The sequence below is a fragment of the Astatotilapia calliptera genome, chromosome 6 (genome assembly GCF_964374335.1).
Source record: "Astatotilapia calliptera chromosome 6, fAstCal68.1, whole genome shotgun sequence".
In the NCBI taxonomy this organism is placed as follows: Eukaryota; Metazoa; Chordata; class Actinopteri; order Cichliformes; family Cichlidae; genus Astatotilapia; species Astatotilapia calliptera.
Window position 1 is genome coordinate 10,624,882 of NC_137427.1, and position 18,893 is coordinate 10,643,774.

General features: G+C 41.5%; 1 protein-coding gene across 1 annotated transcript; it reads right to left on the reverse strand.

Annotated features, from left to right (window-relative positions):
• Positions 1-303: 303 nt before the first annotated feature.
• Positions 304-18,615, reverse strand: LOC113023829 (lysyl oxidase homolog 4-like). Its single transcript, XM_026170227.2, has 15 exons — positions 18,543-18,615; positions 17,457-17,725; positions 16,692-17,365; positions 15,865-16,076; positions 10,088-10,126; positions 9,784-9,991; positions 8,338-8,518; positions 6,788-6,942; positions 6,535-6,702; positions 5,877-6,039; positions 5,517-5,760; positions 4,549-4,664; positions 4,050-4,186; positions 1,313-1,424; positions 304-1,220 (listed from the first exon to the last, which is right to left on the reverse strand). The coding sequence occupies exons 2-15, from the start codon at positions 17,722-17,724 to the stop codon at positions 1,150-1,152; spliced, it is 2,748 nt and encodes a 915-aa protein (XP_026026012.1). The 5' UTR covers position 17,725; positions 18,543-18,615; the 3' UTR covers positions 304-1,149.
• Between the last annotated feature and the right edge of the window lie 278 nt (positions 18,616-18,893).

The window sequence follows — 18,893 nt, forward strand, 5'->3', positions numbered from 1 at the left end:
TGGAAACAACAATAAAACGCCGCTTAGCTCACGCTCCCAGGAAAAGGATGGGAAACCCAGCAACTTTAATCATCTTAGATCTTTTTAAAATCTGCTGAAGAAGCTGAAGCAACTTGGTTAGACTCGCATAAGGCACTGCATGAACTTCAAGAATCTCTTTTAGCCTATTAGGCAATTCTCCAAACCTTCTACAGAAACTGTAACATCAACTCTGCTTAATTATTATTATATCCTTAAACACGGCCTAATTATTCTCTGCTTTCTGCATTATAAATGTCTGCGGTCAAATAATAATGCCTCAAATGACAGTTTTCAATCTGACATTTATTCTTTCACTACCATTACCAAGTACTGACGCAATACTGTGGTACAACCAGATCTCGTCTGTTGTTCCCAATGTTAAACAGGTAAAGAACAAACAAAGTGGAGATAGTTATCATAATAAAATTAACAATACAAACAGCTTTCAACTCAAAAGTACATTAAAATTCTGCATAAATTAGAGACCTTAAGAACATTATTCCAGAGAGGTAATATAAAACTGTACATGACAATACATTTGCAATACATTACAATATTTATTCAAAACAGGCAAAATAGCACCATGAAAAATAAATCTCATTTAAAACCAAAAACCACACAGCTGTAACAATAAATGCTACATTTTGCAGTGTGATGATGGAAAGCACAGTAAGCAGGTACAGAGATTTATGGACTACAGTCTGGTGATGTACTGCAAAGTTGTTCTCATATGCCTTCATGTTACTTTTTAGTCAAGGTAAGTGTTAAAACATCAAGTTCTGAAAATTGTAAACTATTGTATGTCTATTATGGTGTCATGATGCTTATGATATCTGACTTTAATGTGTTTTTTTTTCTTGTTTAAACATTTTTTTCCTTTAATCTCTTTGACTTTCTAACAACAAAACTCATTGCTGATCATAATCAGTCACAGGATACTGTTTTTCATTTTTAATCAAGTCACTCCATCCCTCCCAAATCATTCCTGTGTACAGACCCTCCTCTCTCTGATCCCCACCTCTTTGTTTACTGGCAAGTAATTATCATTCACCCTCCCTCCCCATATATGTTGAGGTGTGATGAGGAGTTCTACAGTTGTTCTGTTAACAAATTTGGGTCTCCCATAATTCACAGGAAGTTGTTGGAGATCTGACGCTGGTGGTCGAACAAGTCCTCCGCCTCAGCGCTGTAAGCGTCGCCTGATAAAAACACAACAAAGAAGATAAGAGTCTTACACAGAATCAGTCAGGAAAGTATTGAAACAGAGAGAATTTAGTAAAAGACATGTTACCTGCATGGCATCCGAACATGTAAACCCGAGCTCCATCGTACTTGCAGCGGCAGCGCATCACATTGTTCTGGAAATCAGACTCAGCCATGTCTAAAGACGGGTTGACATCCACCTGAGTAAGAAACAGGACAGATGATTAGACTGAAGGTCAGTCATCTTCATAACAAATAGAGTTTCATTTTGAAACAGAAGAATTATTAAAAAAAGATAAAAAGCACAATGTAATCCTTTTGCTAGATGGAGAAAACGGCATCGCTATAATTCACCAGCAACCCCTGTTCTTGCTTTAGATGCTCTAGATTTGATTACCACCACCACCACCACCACAAACAACAACAACAAATAACCCACTTCTGTATACTGTGATGGCTTGTACATAACTACAACCTTCCCTATGTCTTTTTCAAAGATTGTACTGCAATTTGTGGCTGCATTGTACATAGTGTCTGGACAGTTTTTGAACCACTGCAAGCATTTAGAGTATCCCAGGTTATCACTGCGATACACGGAACATTATATATCCACCATCAAAGCTCGAAATCTGCATTAAACACACAGTTAGGAGGGGTTTAGTTACACATATGATAACGAGGATGTTTTACCACGTTTTCATTTAATATTTATTATTGCAGCAACATTGACTAAACTTATTTAAGTAGCACCAATTAAATTTAAATCAAAGAATTTCATGCATCGAGCTGTCTTACACATTTCTGATAATGCTCTGCTATGTTAACATTTTAAACAACTACTTTATGTATTGGTAAGACTGTATACTTCATGTGCACAATTTACTCAGGCCATCTTTTTCTTCTTCTTTGTATTGTTATTATTTAATGCATGTATATTAATCATGTAGCTAGAGTTGGGCAGCTGTTAGTTCAGTTTATACTGGAAATACGGGTGGGTGTTTGCATGGGATTGATAGTAAAAGCAACATTCTGTCTAGACTTGAAATGCTGCAAAGGGTGTCTTTTAATAAAGTAAGGGAGTGAGTGTGAAAGTAGCAGTTCTCCTCAGATAATTTTGAAACAACAGGTTTTCATGGGGCCCGACTGAGAAGCCACAGGATTATTGTTTTCACCTTTTCTATATGACCAGTGATCTTATATATTTTGGGTTCAAGCGATGCATGGCATCACTTTCCACTGCTATCTCTGTAGAGGACAAAAGACCCAGAAAGGCAGATGATAGTGTTGGGTTTGGATTCAAGTCGCAGCCTACCATTAGACCGTAACCATGGTTGGTTGCCATGGTTTGTTGTTTTCCACCCTGTCTGTCTGCCATATATAAGGAAAGCACACAAATGAATTTTCCTGGTGCACACATCAAACAGATAACGTGACCACATATTCAATAAAGTAACCCACTTTCATTTTTTACATACTGTATAAATGTTGTGGTTACAATTATATTCACAGACAAAGATTTAAGATGCAGAATTTTCATAATTATGAATTTATAATGTGCAGTATTACATGTATATATATATATATATATTACAACTGGTCCTAAAAGCACATTGGGACCAGCCAATGATGTCAGCACATATTTTGTAAAACACCACGTTAACTTAGTGGCAGCTGATATCCCATTAAATGCTCTTGTAATAATGTGAAACAAAGGACTCTTAGCCTGTTTTACAGAACAATGAAAGGCTGTCACAGTCATGTAAAAGACTATGAGGTTGTGTCGCTGATTTTTAAATAACAACCCAATAAGGAGTAATCAGGCTGAGGTGGACGTGACTCATCAGCTTAATGTATGGTCTTAAAAATGGCTGCCACGCTGTGAATCACGGTGAAGGCTGCACAAGAAAAAGCAAGGCTCTACGCCCTTCCTTAATCTCTCACTTCTTACACAAATTTATGAGCAGCTCAACTACTGTTACGCCACAATCTCGACCACAAAGTGCTGCATCGTGGCAGCACTGCATCTGTGCTTTATGTGGGTTTATCTCTCAAGAAGTGGCTCGTCACATGTGCGCAGGCTCATGTGGACACAGAAGGACCACTCCTGCGTGTAGTTTACATAAAGTCCACGTAGGCACATGCAAGTCTAACTCTGGCATCTTGATTTCATGTAAACACTCCGAAAATGATTAGAAACTGTAAACATCGTTGCTTTTCTGCCACTAAAATGTCCAGAAAAAAATAGAACAAATGACAGAGAGAACAAGAGGACAGATGAGAAGGTCGCCACACAGCGGCACACGGCATGTCTAGAAACAGACGTGATAGAGCACTAAAACTTGTACAAATGCAAAGTGCTGACAGAGCTTTTCTACTGCCAATAAGTCCGTACCTTCTAAGAGGGTGGACTAATAGCAGGTCTACTTTCTATATAAATCCAGACTAAATTCACTTTCTCTAAATACACACACACCCTTGAAACTACATATATACTGTACACCTGAATGGCTGGAAACACAGCCAAGAGCCACTTAGCTAAAATTATAGTGTTTTATCTGTGCTTTTATCTCATGTGTGCCTTCAGATGTTGAAACACAAACGTCTGTGTTTGCTCTGCTCTCTATTTTGCTTTCATGCCTGATCTGAGAAGTTGTGTAAGCTACTGAGATCACTGATGCTATTTCAGCATGAAGATTAAGTGTGGATTACTTTTTGTTCTGCACTTTCACTGGACTAACAGTTTCACCATGAGCTCAGCACGAAGTAAACAAATTAGTAAAGCGATAATATATTTAATATATTTTTGTGTCTTAAAACAAACTGACCTGAAAGATGTATTCACCAGGTCGTATGTCTGTGATGTCCACCCACTGACAGTCAATGTCATGCCGGTAGGTGTCCCAGCAGCCAACTGAGATTCCCTGTTGTCCCATGTTATAACAGGAATATCGCTTATGGAGACCTAGAGGGACAAAAAAATAGTTGGAGAGACTTTAAACGTAAATTTTCTTTGCTGTCAGTCGCTGTGGATTTGAGGTCTGAAGTTAAAATAACATGATTTATAAAACAAGTCTTTTCTGGCGTTTCCTCTAAATGAATAGAAAGGATCTGCATAAAGCTGTCTGGCCTCTCTGAAACCAAGATCTATTTAGGCTTGGCTTCTGATCTTACAGCCTGACTTTGAGCACTCATTATAGGATTTCAGCTTTGCATTTTTATGTATTCTTGATTCTTTCTTGTCTGTCACGATTCTGCTCTTTTTTGTTTTCACATTTCCACACAAAGAACAAATGAATGTATTAGTAATCTCTATTAATATCTTACCATCAGGACAGTAGGTGTCCTCCAGACAGAAGCTGGCTTTGTGACCTTCAGCTACCTTTGTCCCATTGAGTGTGAGCAGATCATAGTGGGTAAACACCTCAATGCTGTGGTAGTGTCTGAAAGAAGGCAAATAAACAATGAAATACATAAAAAAGAGAGAGAACAAAACTAAGAAAGACTTGCTGCTGTTTTATTTTCCAACTACACAATCTATGGACAAGAATCCTAGCGTCAACTTGAAATTCAGCAGCTATAAATCCTGTTATGTTGTTCTTAAGGTGTCAGACGAACACAGGAAAAAGTTGTAAAAAAGCAAAAGAGAACAGACAAATATCAGTTTGGTGTCCTCTCATTACAGAACCATTCCCAGAGCAAATCCTATCAAAACTCAAAGTCAAACCATGTGTTCTCTGGTCGGGGAGGTAGTGATTGGGTTGTGGCTGGGAGACACAACGAGCTGTGCCTCTCGTTTTGGGACACACAACCACAACCGCCAAGATAAGAAGCCAGGCTGCTCTGAGTGCAGTCATGGCTCTGACTCTAACAATTGGGTGACCAGTGAGAAGGATGTTTATTGTAAACAGTATTTTGGAGGATAAAACATTATGTTCATTGTGCTAAATAACAGACTTTTATACATGTTTCGCTATTTATAGTGCAAAACCCAGTGATCCAGTTTCACTTACTAAATCTTAATGTCCCATTTATCTTTCCCTGCTGACATTTAATTTTTTGACCTCTGCTAGCTGTGTTTACTATAAAATGCTTTTGTTTTGCATCACCTCATAATACCCTGTGCTGCACCATAGAGGAGGTTATGGTACTTTTCTTTTCCAGCCAAAGACTGCAGCACATAGTTACTCCCTATCTGCTTGGAGGCATAAAATAAGCAGCTACAGTTTTAAATTAAAACCTTGAAGCTCAGTTAAATGGCACATTGGCTTCTAAATGCCTGCTTTAGTTCTTACCTGTGGCACTGGTGCCATACCCAACTTTCTCTTGGGGCTCGTGGTCGGAAGTCGGCACGACCCATGTTCATAATGCGGGAGGAGAAGCGTAGCAGGCGGCGGTGTCCGTAGGGCCAGTTCATTCTGGCGGCAGAGGAGGACAGGCAGTTTTCCTCGTTAGCACAAGTCAGAAGGTGAAGAGGCCGATCCTCGATGTAAGCAGTCTCTTGGACGAGCTGTGCATCCAGTACAAGGTCAGGAGCAGCTGCATGAATCAAAGAGTTTTATTGTTAAGTTTCCCTTCCAATTTGGCACTGTACTGCACTGGAAACATCACTAAAAGTGCAGTTCTGTCCACGTGTTTGCCAGTTCTAGACTTACTTTCTACACATGTGACTCCTGCTGCCCTGCCATCTCCCCCTCTTGGACAGTAGACGTGTGCATTTCTGCGGCACTGCTGAATGGACATCTCAGTGCCAATGCAATGTGTCCCACTGAGCAACACCTCACCAGCATCTGCGGATCCAGGCCAGTACCAAGTCTCCTGCACAGAAGAAAAAATATTCAAAGAAAAATCCCCAGAAGTCATTTGTGCTTTGAAATATTATAACAAGAATTGTGAAAAATGGCACAGCGGAAGGCAAATAGGAGCTTCTGCTGCAAACAGAGAAGCACCATTTTTTATAGGATCTATCAGTACATATTATCACATTTTCCACTCTTTTTCACAATGTTGAAACTGCCTGTTAAATGTTCTCGGTGGCCTTTTCCATGCAAAGTCTATTTTCAGTTTGTTTGCTCTGTGACTTTCTCCCAATCTCTCTTCGGCTTACTTTCCCTCTTTTATTTTCAGTGCGCTGGAAGTGGACGTCTGAGAAGCCTGTAATTACCTCAGGCCTCAGTAATAACACAGCACAGGCACACAAACAGTAGGATGGAGAGAAAGCGGGGAAATGGGAGCACACATAACAAAAGCTTAGAGACAAAAAGGACAGAATCAGAGGAAAACATCAACAAAGGGAATTCTGTTTTTTTCCACCTGATGAGCACTTGAGGCAAAGCCCAAGCCAAGCTGACGACAGACCACCATGGCCTCATTCAGGCCCCAGTTTTCACTGCAGACAGAGCCCCAGCGTTTCACTCCTCCGATTTCCATCAGCACCTCCACACGGCCCTGTGATGGTTCTCTGCCTCCTGCCAGACGCACCTAAAAGTGAAAGGAGCAAGAAAATGTTTCCTGTTGTATGCTTAAATGTTGATATGTGTGTACTTTGTTTGTGTGGGTTTCTCACCGTGGCGTCCATTCCAGTTTTTGGGACGTTGCAGCGGACTGCCACATCCTGGCTGTGTTTGCAGGTGTAAAGAGGCACTGGTCTGGAGTGGCACTCGGTAATTGACTTCTCCCTGCCTGTGCACTGGACGCTGTTCATGTGGATGAGACCAGTACCTACAGCATAACGGAGTAGCAGTTGACTGATTGCAAATTAAAAGAGCGATACAGACATAAAAATCCCTGAAACCTGATGGCTCAAGTGCAGCAGATGAGCAAAGAGAAGGATTAAAAGCCCAGACATGAATGGGACCTGTGATGTGGCTCTGAAAGCCAAATTACTGTACACTCCGTCATGCACGTCGCACACCAGGGCTGCTCTTTATAACTCAAAAATAGATGTCAAAATAGCAAAATGGAGCAAAATCTTTGAACACATCTATGTTTGCGTAGGTGTATGGGGCCCAGGGTAAAGCCCATTAAAGCCCTATAATTTAGTCTTAAATAGCTAATGATGTCATCAAACCTAGTTTTGAGTTGCTGTTCTCTTGTGACTGCAGAACCATGGGACCTCACATGGACTCATGCCTTATATGTTTACACAACTCATAAACTAGCATAAGACGCTAAAAGGCACAATGCCCCATGCTGAAATGTAACCATAGCACCTAGCTTAATAGAGCCTTTAAAGTAACACTCACATGCTTTCCATGAATTACTTAATTAAGTAAAGTAGAGAGAAGGAAATGCTCCCACCATTATAGGACATGCTATGTGCTTATTTGGGCAGAAAGATAATGGGAGGAAATAAATGTGATTACAGAGTTACTGCAGAGGTATGGCAAGAAAAAGTGTCAATAACAAAGTGTGAGAAAGGGCCTATTTTGTTCCCTGGCTGAAAAAAGCATTACTGCCAGACACTTTGGTGGCTATATTTTTACGCCCACAACAAAAGCATTACTATTATAATTACAACTGAGTGTTTGGTCAGGCACTGATTGCCTGACATCCCAGTTTCAAAGCTGCGCTAACTTTTCACATACATATATGTTTATTTTGACAACAACACATGCAGTTTTTTTCATCAGTGGAACTTCATAGCATTGTTTACACTTGTCTAAGTGGTCATGGGTAAAGTTCTTCAACAATCAGCTTCTCTGATAGAAGTGGAAGTGAGGCAGTAAATATTTTCTCTGGGTTTATTTGTCTGCTCAGGTCCACGATTCTTGGAGTGCAGCAACAGACATTTAGATAGAAAAGTGTTTAGTCTAAAGGAATCGCTGAAATAAACTAATCATACTTAGGATGCACTGATTCAAAGTCTGCACCACATCTTTTATGGTTATCATATCAGCAGCTCGTGGCCTTTTTTTAATCCTCTCTGTGATTTCATAAATGAGGTTATCTTTTTACTAATAAAGACAAATAAAACCTGCTTTTGGTTTTGTTCAAACACACAAACATCTCCCACAGTGACCTTCCAGGTCATGGTGAATAAAGTTCACTGCACCAGAAAGACATCAAAGTACTGCTTGACTGTATGCAAACTATGTGTGTGGCTATGTATCTTACCCTGTCCCAGCTGAGCCTGGGTCAGTGCCTCTTTGGCAGTCCCAAAACCCAGCTCTCTGCAGACCACGCTGGCTGCAGGTAAGTCCCACAGATGGTCACATATGGTGCCCCACTTGCCTTCTTTCAGCACCTCAACGCGGCCCTCCCCGAGACGGGGCCCGGCCTTCAGACGCACAACAGGCTGGAAGAAAAAAGTGCAAGTTTTAGTGAGGTGTTTCTGAATCGATTTGGAAATTTTACACTTAAAGCATGTTCACATTTGGATGCTACATTTTCTCATTTCTCACTAAACTCAGTTTCTTGCTGAAAAGCAAAGGGAAAGTTAGCATAAAAACAGGAAACAGGAGTAAACTACAAACTAAAAAAACTTTAAAAAAAAAGAAGCAAAATATGTTTTTTGGACTCAAAGGCATACAGTGCTTTGAACAAAATCTTTGCTCCCTTCCTGGTTTCTTAGATTTTAAAAAACTGGTCAAATAAATGTTCAAATCATGAACACGTTATTTTAGACAAAGTTAACTCGAGTAAAAACAAAATGCTTTTTTAAAACGATGCTTTCATTTATTAAGGGAAAAAAAGCTCTTTAAACCTACCTAGACTTCTATGAAAAAGTGACTGCTCCCTCTTATTAAATCATAAACTAACTGTGATTAACCATATTTTTTTAAAGCCGAGTTGAATCATGAATTGTCTTAAATATAACCTGTCTGACAACGCATCGTGCCAGGAGCTAAAGAAACTTAAAAACAGCAGAGAAACATATTCAGTTAGTCTCTTAGTCTGCAAGGGTCACAAAGTCAAGGTATGTGCTCAAAGTATCAGACTGTGACCCCTGTGATTTTGTACAGATAAAGAAATACCTACAATATGTACAAGGTCAACTGGCAGGGAAAATTAAGCAGGACAATATTAGTCATAGTAACCCAGTAATTGTATACAAAAGTGTCTCTTGCCACCAAGGAAGACGGGGCAGTGGGGGGGCCTCTGAGGCCAAAAGCTGATTCATACACACAGAGTATACCATAGAGTATACTATAGGCCCTTTATATAGAACTTCCTTGTTACCACTGCATGGAGACCATACTGTATGTAATGTGATAAAAATCTTCTCATTTACCACTTAAAAAGAAAACCACTGAGCATTTTTCCCAAAAGACTTAAGCTGCGTCCACACTGGAAGTGACTCACTTGGGACGTGTTACTTTGAAGCTAATGTTTGAAGTGCTGGGTGCCTAGGTAAATCTGGCCTGGGTGTATTTCATATATCAGTCTGCAGCATCTTGTGACATTGAGAAAAGTAGATCACTCGTAGTTTTTTACAGTAATTCGCCTTCTGTGGTCTCTGGTCACCAAGTCACTGAAAAGTGGTTCCACTGTAGACACAGCTTAAGGTTTTAATTTGAACACTTCCAGTCTGTATTTGTCATATTCCACCCCGACACTAACCGGCACTGCAGGCGGTGCAGGTGCTCTGCCGTTACGCGCGAACTGGGATCCGGGTACACAACGGACCACGGCGTGCATGCCCCCTCTGCATGGGACATCGCTCCTGGCCAGGGACAGCAGGGCCTGACACTGTGACAAAGATGTTTCCACACCCTGACACTGCACCTTCTCCACCCAGTAACCCTTCTTACTGATCTGTGTCCTCAGCCTGAGTGATTCAAAGAAGAAATGGAATGAGACGACACATTATAACTATGATTTTGTGCTCGAGTTGTATCCTTTAAAAAGCAGATGCTGATTTTACCTGGAGGAAGGATCAGCCAGCTTGGAGTCCCACAGTTTCCTAAAACACAGAGAACATTATAGTCATGAATGTTCAGTCATGTGCATCTTTACATCGAGTAGACTAAACAATCTGCTGTCCTACATACTCCCACAGTCTACCCCTGTGCTTCTCCTGTACAGTCTCCTTTTCAGTCACCTTCTTGTTTCTTCCCTGAAATCCCCGCTTCTTCCATTCTGCTCATCAAAGGTTAAGTAAACCAGCTGAAACTATAAATATGAAGGAGACACAACATCCTTGACAGGGCATTTGTTCCCTAGTTAAACATATGTCAGAAAGACAGAGAGGAGGAGATTTAGAATAACGGATAACAAAGTTTCCTCTTTCTTTCATTTTTCCTCTAAAATCATCCCCTCCTTCTTGTGTCTTTTTTAGAGCTTCTATTCCTACGTTCATGGGTATTTCAGTTTCAGTGTTTGCCTATATGTCTAGTGTGGACGTCTGGTTTGAGGAGTCCACGTGGAAAAGAAACTAAACATATGAATAGTCCACTATATATTAATCCCAGCGGGAATCCTTATTGAGGTCTGCCAACTTCAACAGGCTTTCCAAACTCTGTCTAGTTTTATGGGTATTACCTTAAACTAGAATCCAAAGAGGAAATATTGTCTATGCACAAAATGAGCTCCCTTAAATCTGGAAACAGACACATTAGCGCTGACCACTTGTATTAGACAGTGTGACCACAGACAGGTGCAGCGCGACTGACGCCCTTCATGAATGTGCCTGAATTAAATGACTCAAAACCAAGTATAACCAGGAGGAGTTTACACTAAAACCAGATTTGTGATGCAATTAAATATTTGGCATACTGGAAAAGGGAGATGTTTCCTCTCCGGGAGAACCTCGGTATCCTGCTTTTCTGAGTGCTTTCATGCACAGTCCCAATATTAGAAGAGAAATGTCTTTGATGCTGGAAGCACTTATAATGAAAACTAATAGAAATCCTGAGCCAGAAAACTACTGTGTGGAACATTTGCACCACAAGTCATTTACAGTCTAACAAAAGGCAGTCTGTGGAGGGAAAATGGTGTATATTTAAGCTCTTTTACAATAAAAGACATTTTCCATGCTCAGATAAGCATAAACTGTTGCATATTTTTTTTCTGATTTCCGCTGCAGTCCAGTGGTTATGAAATGTAATTTAGTCTGCAAGTTTGGTCACTAATGCTGGCCTTCTCTGGTAATAAATCCCTACAAACAACAGAAATGAGACACAAATCCTAAGTTGTTATGAGTTTTATCTGCAATGGAAACAAAAAATTGATGTAGCATTTTTGGCGTCATTCAGCAGTTAAGAAAACTGTTTTCGACTTAGAGCTCTGTTTCTGTCAAACTGAAGAATGTACAGTATTCACTTGGTTGGCTGCTAATTGTGTCTGTTTCCTTTCTGCACTGAGCAGGTATATAGCTTTATCAGGGGTCGTTTTTGTTCAAATAGCTGCAGACTGAAGCTGAAAACGGATACAATAAAAGCAGTGAAAGTATAGTGGGAGGTAAAAATGGCAAAAACCAACACATCCTCAGACTGAAACAGCAGAATAGGTTGATTGTCAAGTGTCTACAGAAATAAAATATATGAGTGCTTTCACATTTCCCACAGCAGCAGCACCTGCGAGGAAGTATAAAGACCAATAAAATCTATATCTGGAGATGGAGGATAGGACTGTGGTTTGACTCAGACACAAGACATTTAATCAGGGGACCTGAGATCTAACACTGTGTTTACCGTTTATTTGTTTGCAGGCACTATTTGGTCAAGTTTAGGCCCCTAAGCTACTTGGTTGGGTTAACTAGAATTAAATGGTCTAGTAAACAATAACAATTAAATAACCACATCTTAGAAAACAAACTCGTTGCCCCAGATTTTAATGACAGAAGTAGTGACCACTTCTGTGACAAGCCTGAACATTTTACATGCACTTAGTCACACAACCAAGAGGTCCCCCCCCCCCCCCCCGCCTATAAACAGTGGCTGCTGAATGCTTTCAAAAAATGACCATGCTTGTAATTTCTCTGATCAGGTAGAAAACCACCTGCTGCCCATCACTGTGAGGAAATATTATTATATACGGTATGAAAATGTATTTTGTGACTTTATAGAGGCTTCTATTTTATTTCCTTGGCTTTATCTCCCTGTGTGCTTGTGTAAGCCTATCTGTCTGTGTTTGCACCGTATAAAATGTGTCACAACTCCGTGGTAAATCAAAATGGGAGAGACAGACTGCATGGGGGTGTTGGTTCATGGTCTGGAGGAGGCGGGGGTGAGAGTACTTCCCATATAATTGCCTGCTCTGCTTGGCAGTGTCTGCTTTGTGGTGAGCAGTAGCATGTTGGTTCACACACAGCAGACATGGAAATATGCACGTACATATAGACTTTCCCAGCCTCTGTAAAAGCAAAGATCTTTAATATTCTGTAAAACTGCAGTTACGACTGCATGCTGGGAAACATGGAACGAGTGATGTAAGAGTAAAGTATCCATGAGCCGGGCAACTTTTAGGGGCATCTCTTCACTTAACAGGAAGAGGAAATGCATGTTCTCTTCGATAGGTCTCAGCTGAGAGCTAAAAATGCAATGTGTGATGCTCTTTGTTGGATTGAAAACAGGTTGGAACTGAGTTAAGGCTTTAGTGGCGGATAAGTGAACCACAGCAACGTGCCTCAACGCAGCATACCAATTCTGATTGCTGTAGTACTGCTGAAGTCTTTTACTCAGGAGAAAATATTCTCCTCCGGATCCTCAGCTTAATGCTATTTTTTAAATGAAACTCTGACCACACAATACCATAAGCCACAGCGGAGAGAGGAGCTGACTCTCAGGAAAACTGAGATAACATGTTATTATACTGCATGAATGCAAAGCTGCCTGACTGGAACAATTGGCTCACTGAAGAGGCAGCAGGTTGCCACACTGACTCCACAACAGCCCCTAATGAGTCCCGTCAACCTCCATGGAAAAAAAAACTCAAAGGGGTCATAATGATGTACTTTCCATGAAAAGCGGGGTTTAGCATAATTGCCTCCAAGGCATTAAACATGGTCTTTTAATAAACTGAAGCTGAGGATGGGAGAAAAAGGAGCAGGGGGTGAAAGTAAATTAGAAGAACTGAAGAAGTTAGTGTCAGCCTCAAAGAGAGTGTGGATGTTAGAAAAGAAGGGAGCTGGAAAATGGATTTAACACTTGCCTTTTGTAAGCACAGCAAAGTGGGGGAGTCTTTAAACATCTGTAAAAATGTGCTGAGCAACTTAACAGGCAGAGACAAAGGCAGTCACACCAAAAAAACAACCGCATGGTAAGAGGGGGATGTGCTGACACAGCAAAGGGTGTGCAGCAGGTTCTGCTGAGAGAATATTCTAGATTAGAGGATCGCGCAGACCATAATTACAGCTGCTCAAGTGGACACCAATCCCCAAAAAAGACTAGTCGTGGAAAACTGCCAGTGTAGTGTGTAGCACCAGAAAGAGGCGATGTGACTGCTGTCATGTCTGGATAAGCAATAAGAAAAGCTTGGTGGTGCGCACAGAAACTCAAGGAATTATATTTATAATATATTTGTATTTGTTCAATGCAAATTTCATGATAATCCACTCAGTGGCGGTCAACACATATCACTAAAACATAAAATAATGACTTAAAATTAAAGCCACGTAAACCCTAAAACCCTTTGGGTCTTTATAAAAAGTGACAGGAATCAATTTATAGTCACTAAAACAATATTTTAGTCTGGACCAAAGGTACCGAGCAGCGCTGCCATCCCCATAGATCTTCTCTGCTAACATGGCTAAAATAGGCTCCTGCCATTAAGGAGAGACATAACACATCTACTTCTACCTCACTTAAAAAACATTCATCTACAAAATATCTGTTAAAACAGACGCTAATGCTCAACCTGATGCCACCTCCAACTGTTTACTGTTGGACAAAAATGTCTGCTCTATTCATCTCCCACGTAGCGGGGTGGAGGTTGACAAAAACAAACAATCTTTACACAAGCTGCTGCTCAGGCTCTTGGCACAGACACAAGATTCTTCTCCAGACAACTTTGAGATGTGTTTTTTTTTCAGTGTTGTCCAGATTAGATTCAACATTAGATTCCAAAAGTTGGACAACCAGACTTGTTTATGCTTTTTGACATTTGGTCACGTTTGGGTTCCAAATGTGACCAAATGTATCTAATTACGTAAAAGTGAAGACAAACTTCTGAAGCACTGGAGATAAGTCAGAAAGAAGACAGAGCGCCAGTGTTAGGCTGCTGGAGCTGCAGTGAATGGGGCAGATGAGGTGAATAAGCCTGTGTCCTGCTGCTGAGCAGAGAGTAGCAAGACACATGGAGTAATTATTGGTGAAATGGAGAGAAGAGACAGATGGTGTAGAACAGGCCAGCGGTCAGTACAGTCGTCCTGTTAGCCAAGACGTAAAAAGACCTCTGTGGGCAGCCAGAGGGACATATGGAGAGTTGTGTTTGCATGTGCGCAAGTGTATGTGCGCGCGTGTGTGTACTCTGTTTGCATGTTTATTTGTGTGAGCACGTGGATTTCGGACAAAGTTTATGCAAGGTCTGTGTGCGCGGAGGGCAGAATGTTTAAGCATGCGCAAGTGTGTGTAAAGGCTTTGAAGGCTGCTGTAGGTGTTTTAGTGGGTATTTACAGCCAAAGTTAGACGAGACACTTGGATTTATGGGTATAAAATCAACAATTCAGCCTGGTATTATTTGTAGAGCAAAGGGTTTATGTTTAGGGAACAATTAAATAGTTATAAAAACACGCAGTTTGAAAAAAAAGTGAGATCTTTCACTTTTCTTAGTCATTATTGTATACGTACTGGATCATTATTCCGGCGTTCCAAAAACCCGAGACATGTTTTAGTTGTGTTTCTCTGTATGTTTATTTAAATGCGCAATTGTGGAGAGGTGACATGTGTTCCCTGAGCCTGGGATCCCCACCAGGTGTGCTGTTTTCCTCCCACATTCAAATAATATGCATGTTAGGTTAACTGGTAATTCTAAATTGGCCTGCATGTTTGCCCTGACTAGAATGAACCAAATAAAAAAGGAGGAGGGGGTCAAAGTATATTAACCACCTGGGAGAGCCTCCAAAACCTCTAAAACCTCTGCTCTCATAGTTACAGAAGCTGTTAAGTAAGTGTATGGCTGAAAAAAGTCATAATTACTAATGAATTCAGTAAGTGTGAGCTCTTAGTTCTTGTAAACATGTCACCTGGCATTCGCAGATGCTGCTGCACACAGTTTTCACTGGATGATTCTTAATTGTATGAGATTAGAAACCATGTAAGGGAAGGTTTTAAGTAGAGAGACACACAAGATGAGGATGACGGTAATCTTGTTGTCTGGATCTGACATTAATAACATACTTTCTAGGACTATTTTAAAAGTCTGTGCTGAGACCAACTCAGCCAGTGGGGAAGACAGCCCTGGTGGACAGCCAGGCTTGGCTAATACCACTATGGACCTGTCATGCCAAGTGTGGTTATACTAATGACAGCGGTTGTGGTTAACCTCTACTACAGGGGGGTTGGAACAGCAATCCAGGCATGGGGCTGCCTAATCTGTGGAGGGATGTTAGTCCATTATACTTTTCCATCCCTTTCACTCACTCACTCGCTCACACACACACACACACACACACACACACACACACACACACACACACACACATCCATTTCTATGTCTCTTTCCACCTCTGGTACTCTGCCTGGCCCACGGTAACATACTTACCGGTAGGCGTTTTGCTCAAACGCTTCTGCTGCAGGGAATCCTAACATGCCACAGACAACACGGCTGCTGCTCAGGTCCCATCCACGATTACATACATGACGCCACTTCCCAGCATGCTTCACTTCCAGCACTCCCTCTGTGACCAGACCGCCGTGGCTGCTGGACAACACTGGCCGCAGACGAGCCTCCTCTAAGTGAACTCTCTCAGATCCCTGTTGACAGGAAAAAACAGAACGGGCACTGATTTATCCCAAATAAATAATCATTGTTGTCTTTTTAGCTTCGCATCAACAATTCATTTAAAGGTTGACACATTGTCCTACTGTTTAAATAAGCATAAGCAGATAGCACACAATCAAGACAAGAATAACACGAGGAGATTCCTATGCGTTGTCTCTAATCATCCACATTAAATACTGTTGGCAGCAGGAAAGAAACTAACAGAGGTCGACAGAGTTTGTTTAACGTGTTGGGATATGTGTCATCGTGATTACAAAATGGTCAAGAAGTGTAAACTCGGCAAGTTGAAAAGAAGAAAAAATAAAGTCAAACAGCAGGGATAAATAGCAGAGTTTCCTCTGATCTAAAGTTTTTCCTTCAGAGGAAGAGCTATTGGTGGTTAAACTAAACTTCAGGCCATGGTAATTCATAAGAACTGGTTCTGGGGAAGGTCTGGTTTTAGGTTTGTCTCTAATTATACATGTCCACTGGCCTGTGGTTCCACAAATGACATTTCTGCAGAAGTCTGGCTAAAACTAGACTGGGTTGCTTCTTTGGTGTGCACTAGAGGCTGTGTGTATTGTGTGTGTGTGTGTGTGTGTGTTTACCTGTGTGTAGTATGCACCATTCTCCGCTCCTATGTCTGGATAAAGAGTTTCTGGTTCAACATGGTTCCCACTGAGCTGCTGATTCCTGTCACTCCTCCTCCCAGAGGGGATCTGGGATTCAGGTTGATATTGGGACTGCCTGTTCACCCTCTCCTCTTCCTGTTGTCTCCCTGCCTGTGGACTGCTCCGTGCCGTTTCCTGTCTTTGCCTGTAAGTTTCACCATTTGCCAGACGTGAAAGTAGCTGGTGCCCTTGTGGAGCAGCTGGGCTGACTTGGTTGTTATCTCTTGAACCACCTCGATTTCGTCGCAAGATCTGGATCTCATGACCATTTTCTTGCGGGGAGATGTTGCTACGGCGGGAAGAGACTGGGTTGCGATGGAGAGCAATCTCATGGCCTCTTTGAGAGGCAGATGAGATGTGTGCTGGGCCTGGAGGTGGAGCTGGGGGCGACAGAGACTGTCTTGGTGACTGGTTTCTCTGTCTTTGCTGGTTGGAAGATGAAGGACTCTCTTCTACAGTCACAGCAGGGAAACCGGGTCTCCTTTCTGGGCTGCAAACAACTCCTAGATCCTCAGCATGGCTACAGTCATTGACACCCCAACCATTGGAACGACATTCTGCAATAGAGGCCTCTGTGCCCCTGCAGCGCACATTGTCTAACCAGATCACACCTAACACAAGAAAGAGTGGCAAGTCATCAAATAAAGGGAAATCAATCAAGAGACTTGTATTTTAAAGCTTCACATTTTTGGCTGGACCTACCTTGTCCTTGGCCAAACCTGGCACTGTGTGCCCAGGTCAAGCTGCGCTGGAAGCCCAACTGCCGGCATATCACATTGGCCAGGTTAAGATCTACCTCATCATCACACACAGTGCCCCATGCGCCATTGTAGAGCACCTCCACACGTCCTTCGTTTGTACTGCGCCGGTTTAAGCCTGCAAGGCGTACATGGACCTCCTGTGCATAAAACGAGGGGGGGCAGAGGAGAAGCAGGACAAGGAGCGTAGACAAGGAGCTGAGCCACCGCATCCTGGTAGGGGGGAGAACAAAGAGTGAAACACAGGCTGATAGAAACATCAGCCTGACATCAGCTCAAAAGAGCAAAGCAGACAAGATGCTTGCAGCTCCCAAAATAAATGTGTATGTTACCACAAAAATCTTCAAAAAAACACAAAGCCATGGAAGTCACATTCCATAGTCTAACAGAACGTATAATTAGAAACCTTTTCTTCAACCCTAATGGGACATTCCACAGTAAAATGAAAGATTGATAGATGTTTTTATCCTTTAAAATAATCAGAGTCATTTAAAGTACAGCGGGAGGTTTGAGAAACAGCCTGAACCAGTCAAGGCACAGGGAGTAATAACCGGAGCTAAAAGTAGCTTCTGCATCCAGCCAACGGAAATTCTGGCTTTCCGCAAACCCTCAAGTTTAGTTGCACGTATTAGGCCAACAGACACATAAGCAAATAAACATTGTCATAAAAATGCTCTCACACATAAATAGAGCAGCAGGTCTCCATCTGTGCGAGATGCTGTAGTTAATGAGCAATAATTACAACCTCTAAAATGTTTGTCTTCTAGCAGAGTAGCTAACTAGTGGTGAGGAGCAAGCTGTGAGGAGAAGGTCTAGAGGATGATAGAAACACTTTATGGATTTAGGAGTCAGCCAAATTCTGCTTTGTGTATGGATCATGGGCCCTCATACAAATGTTGACTGAGGATGACTTCAATTAGTTACAGAGATGAAATTTTTAGTTATTGAGGAAAAACACAACAAGAAAAAATGAAATAAAAAATAAACAGAAGGAGAGGAGAACAAAATAAAAATGCTGGAGAAAACTTACCTATCTGTTGATCTCAGCCTTGAGCTTCTGGAGGAAAGAAAGGAGAGCACTGGGGCAGTGAGCTTGGTCCTGCTGTCTCTATTCTCCTCTTTCCCTCCCTCTTTCTTCTTCTGTCACTCCCTCAGGTTGGCTCTCCATCCCTCCCATTTTATTCATTTAAGGAGTTTTTCCTTCCTCTGGTCACGTTTCTCCTTTCCAACACATACTGCCCGTCAAAGGAAATCTGGAAAAGGGAAACTGACCATGGAAATCAATGAAAACATAAACAAATCAATGACTTTTATTCTCTCCTATCTCCCAGTGCATACATATGAATCAGAATACTTTATTAATCTCAGAGAAAATTATGTG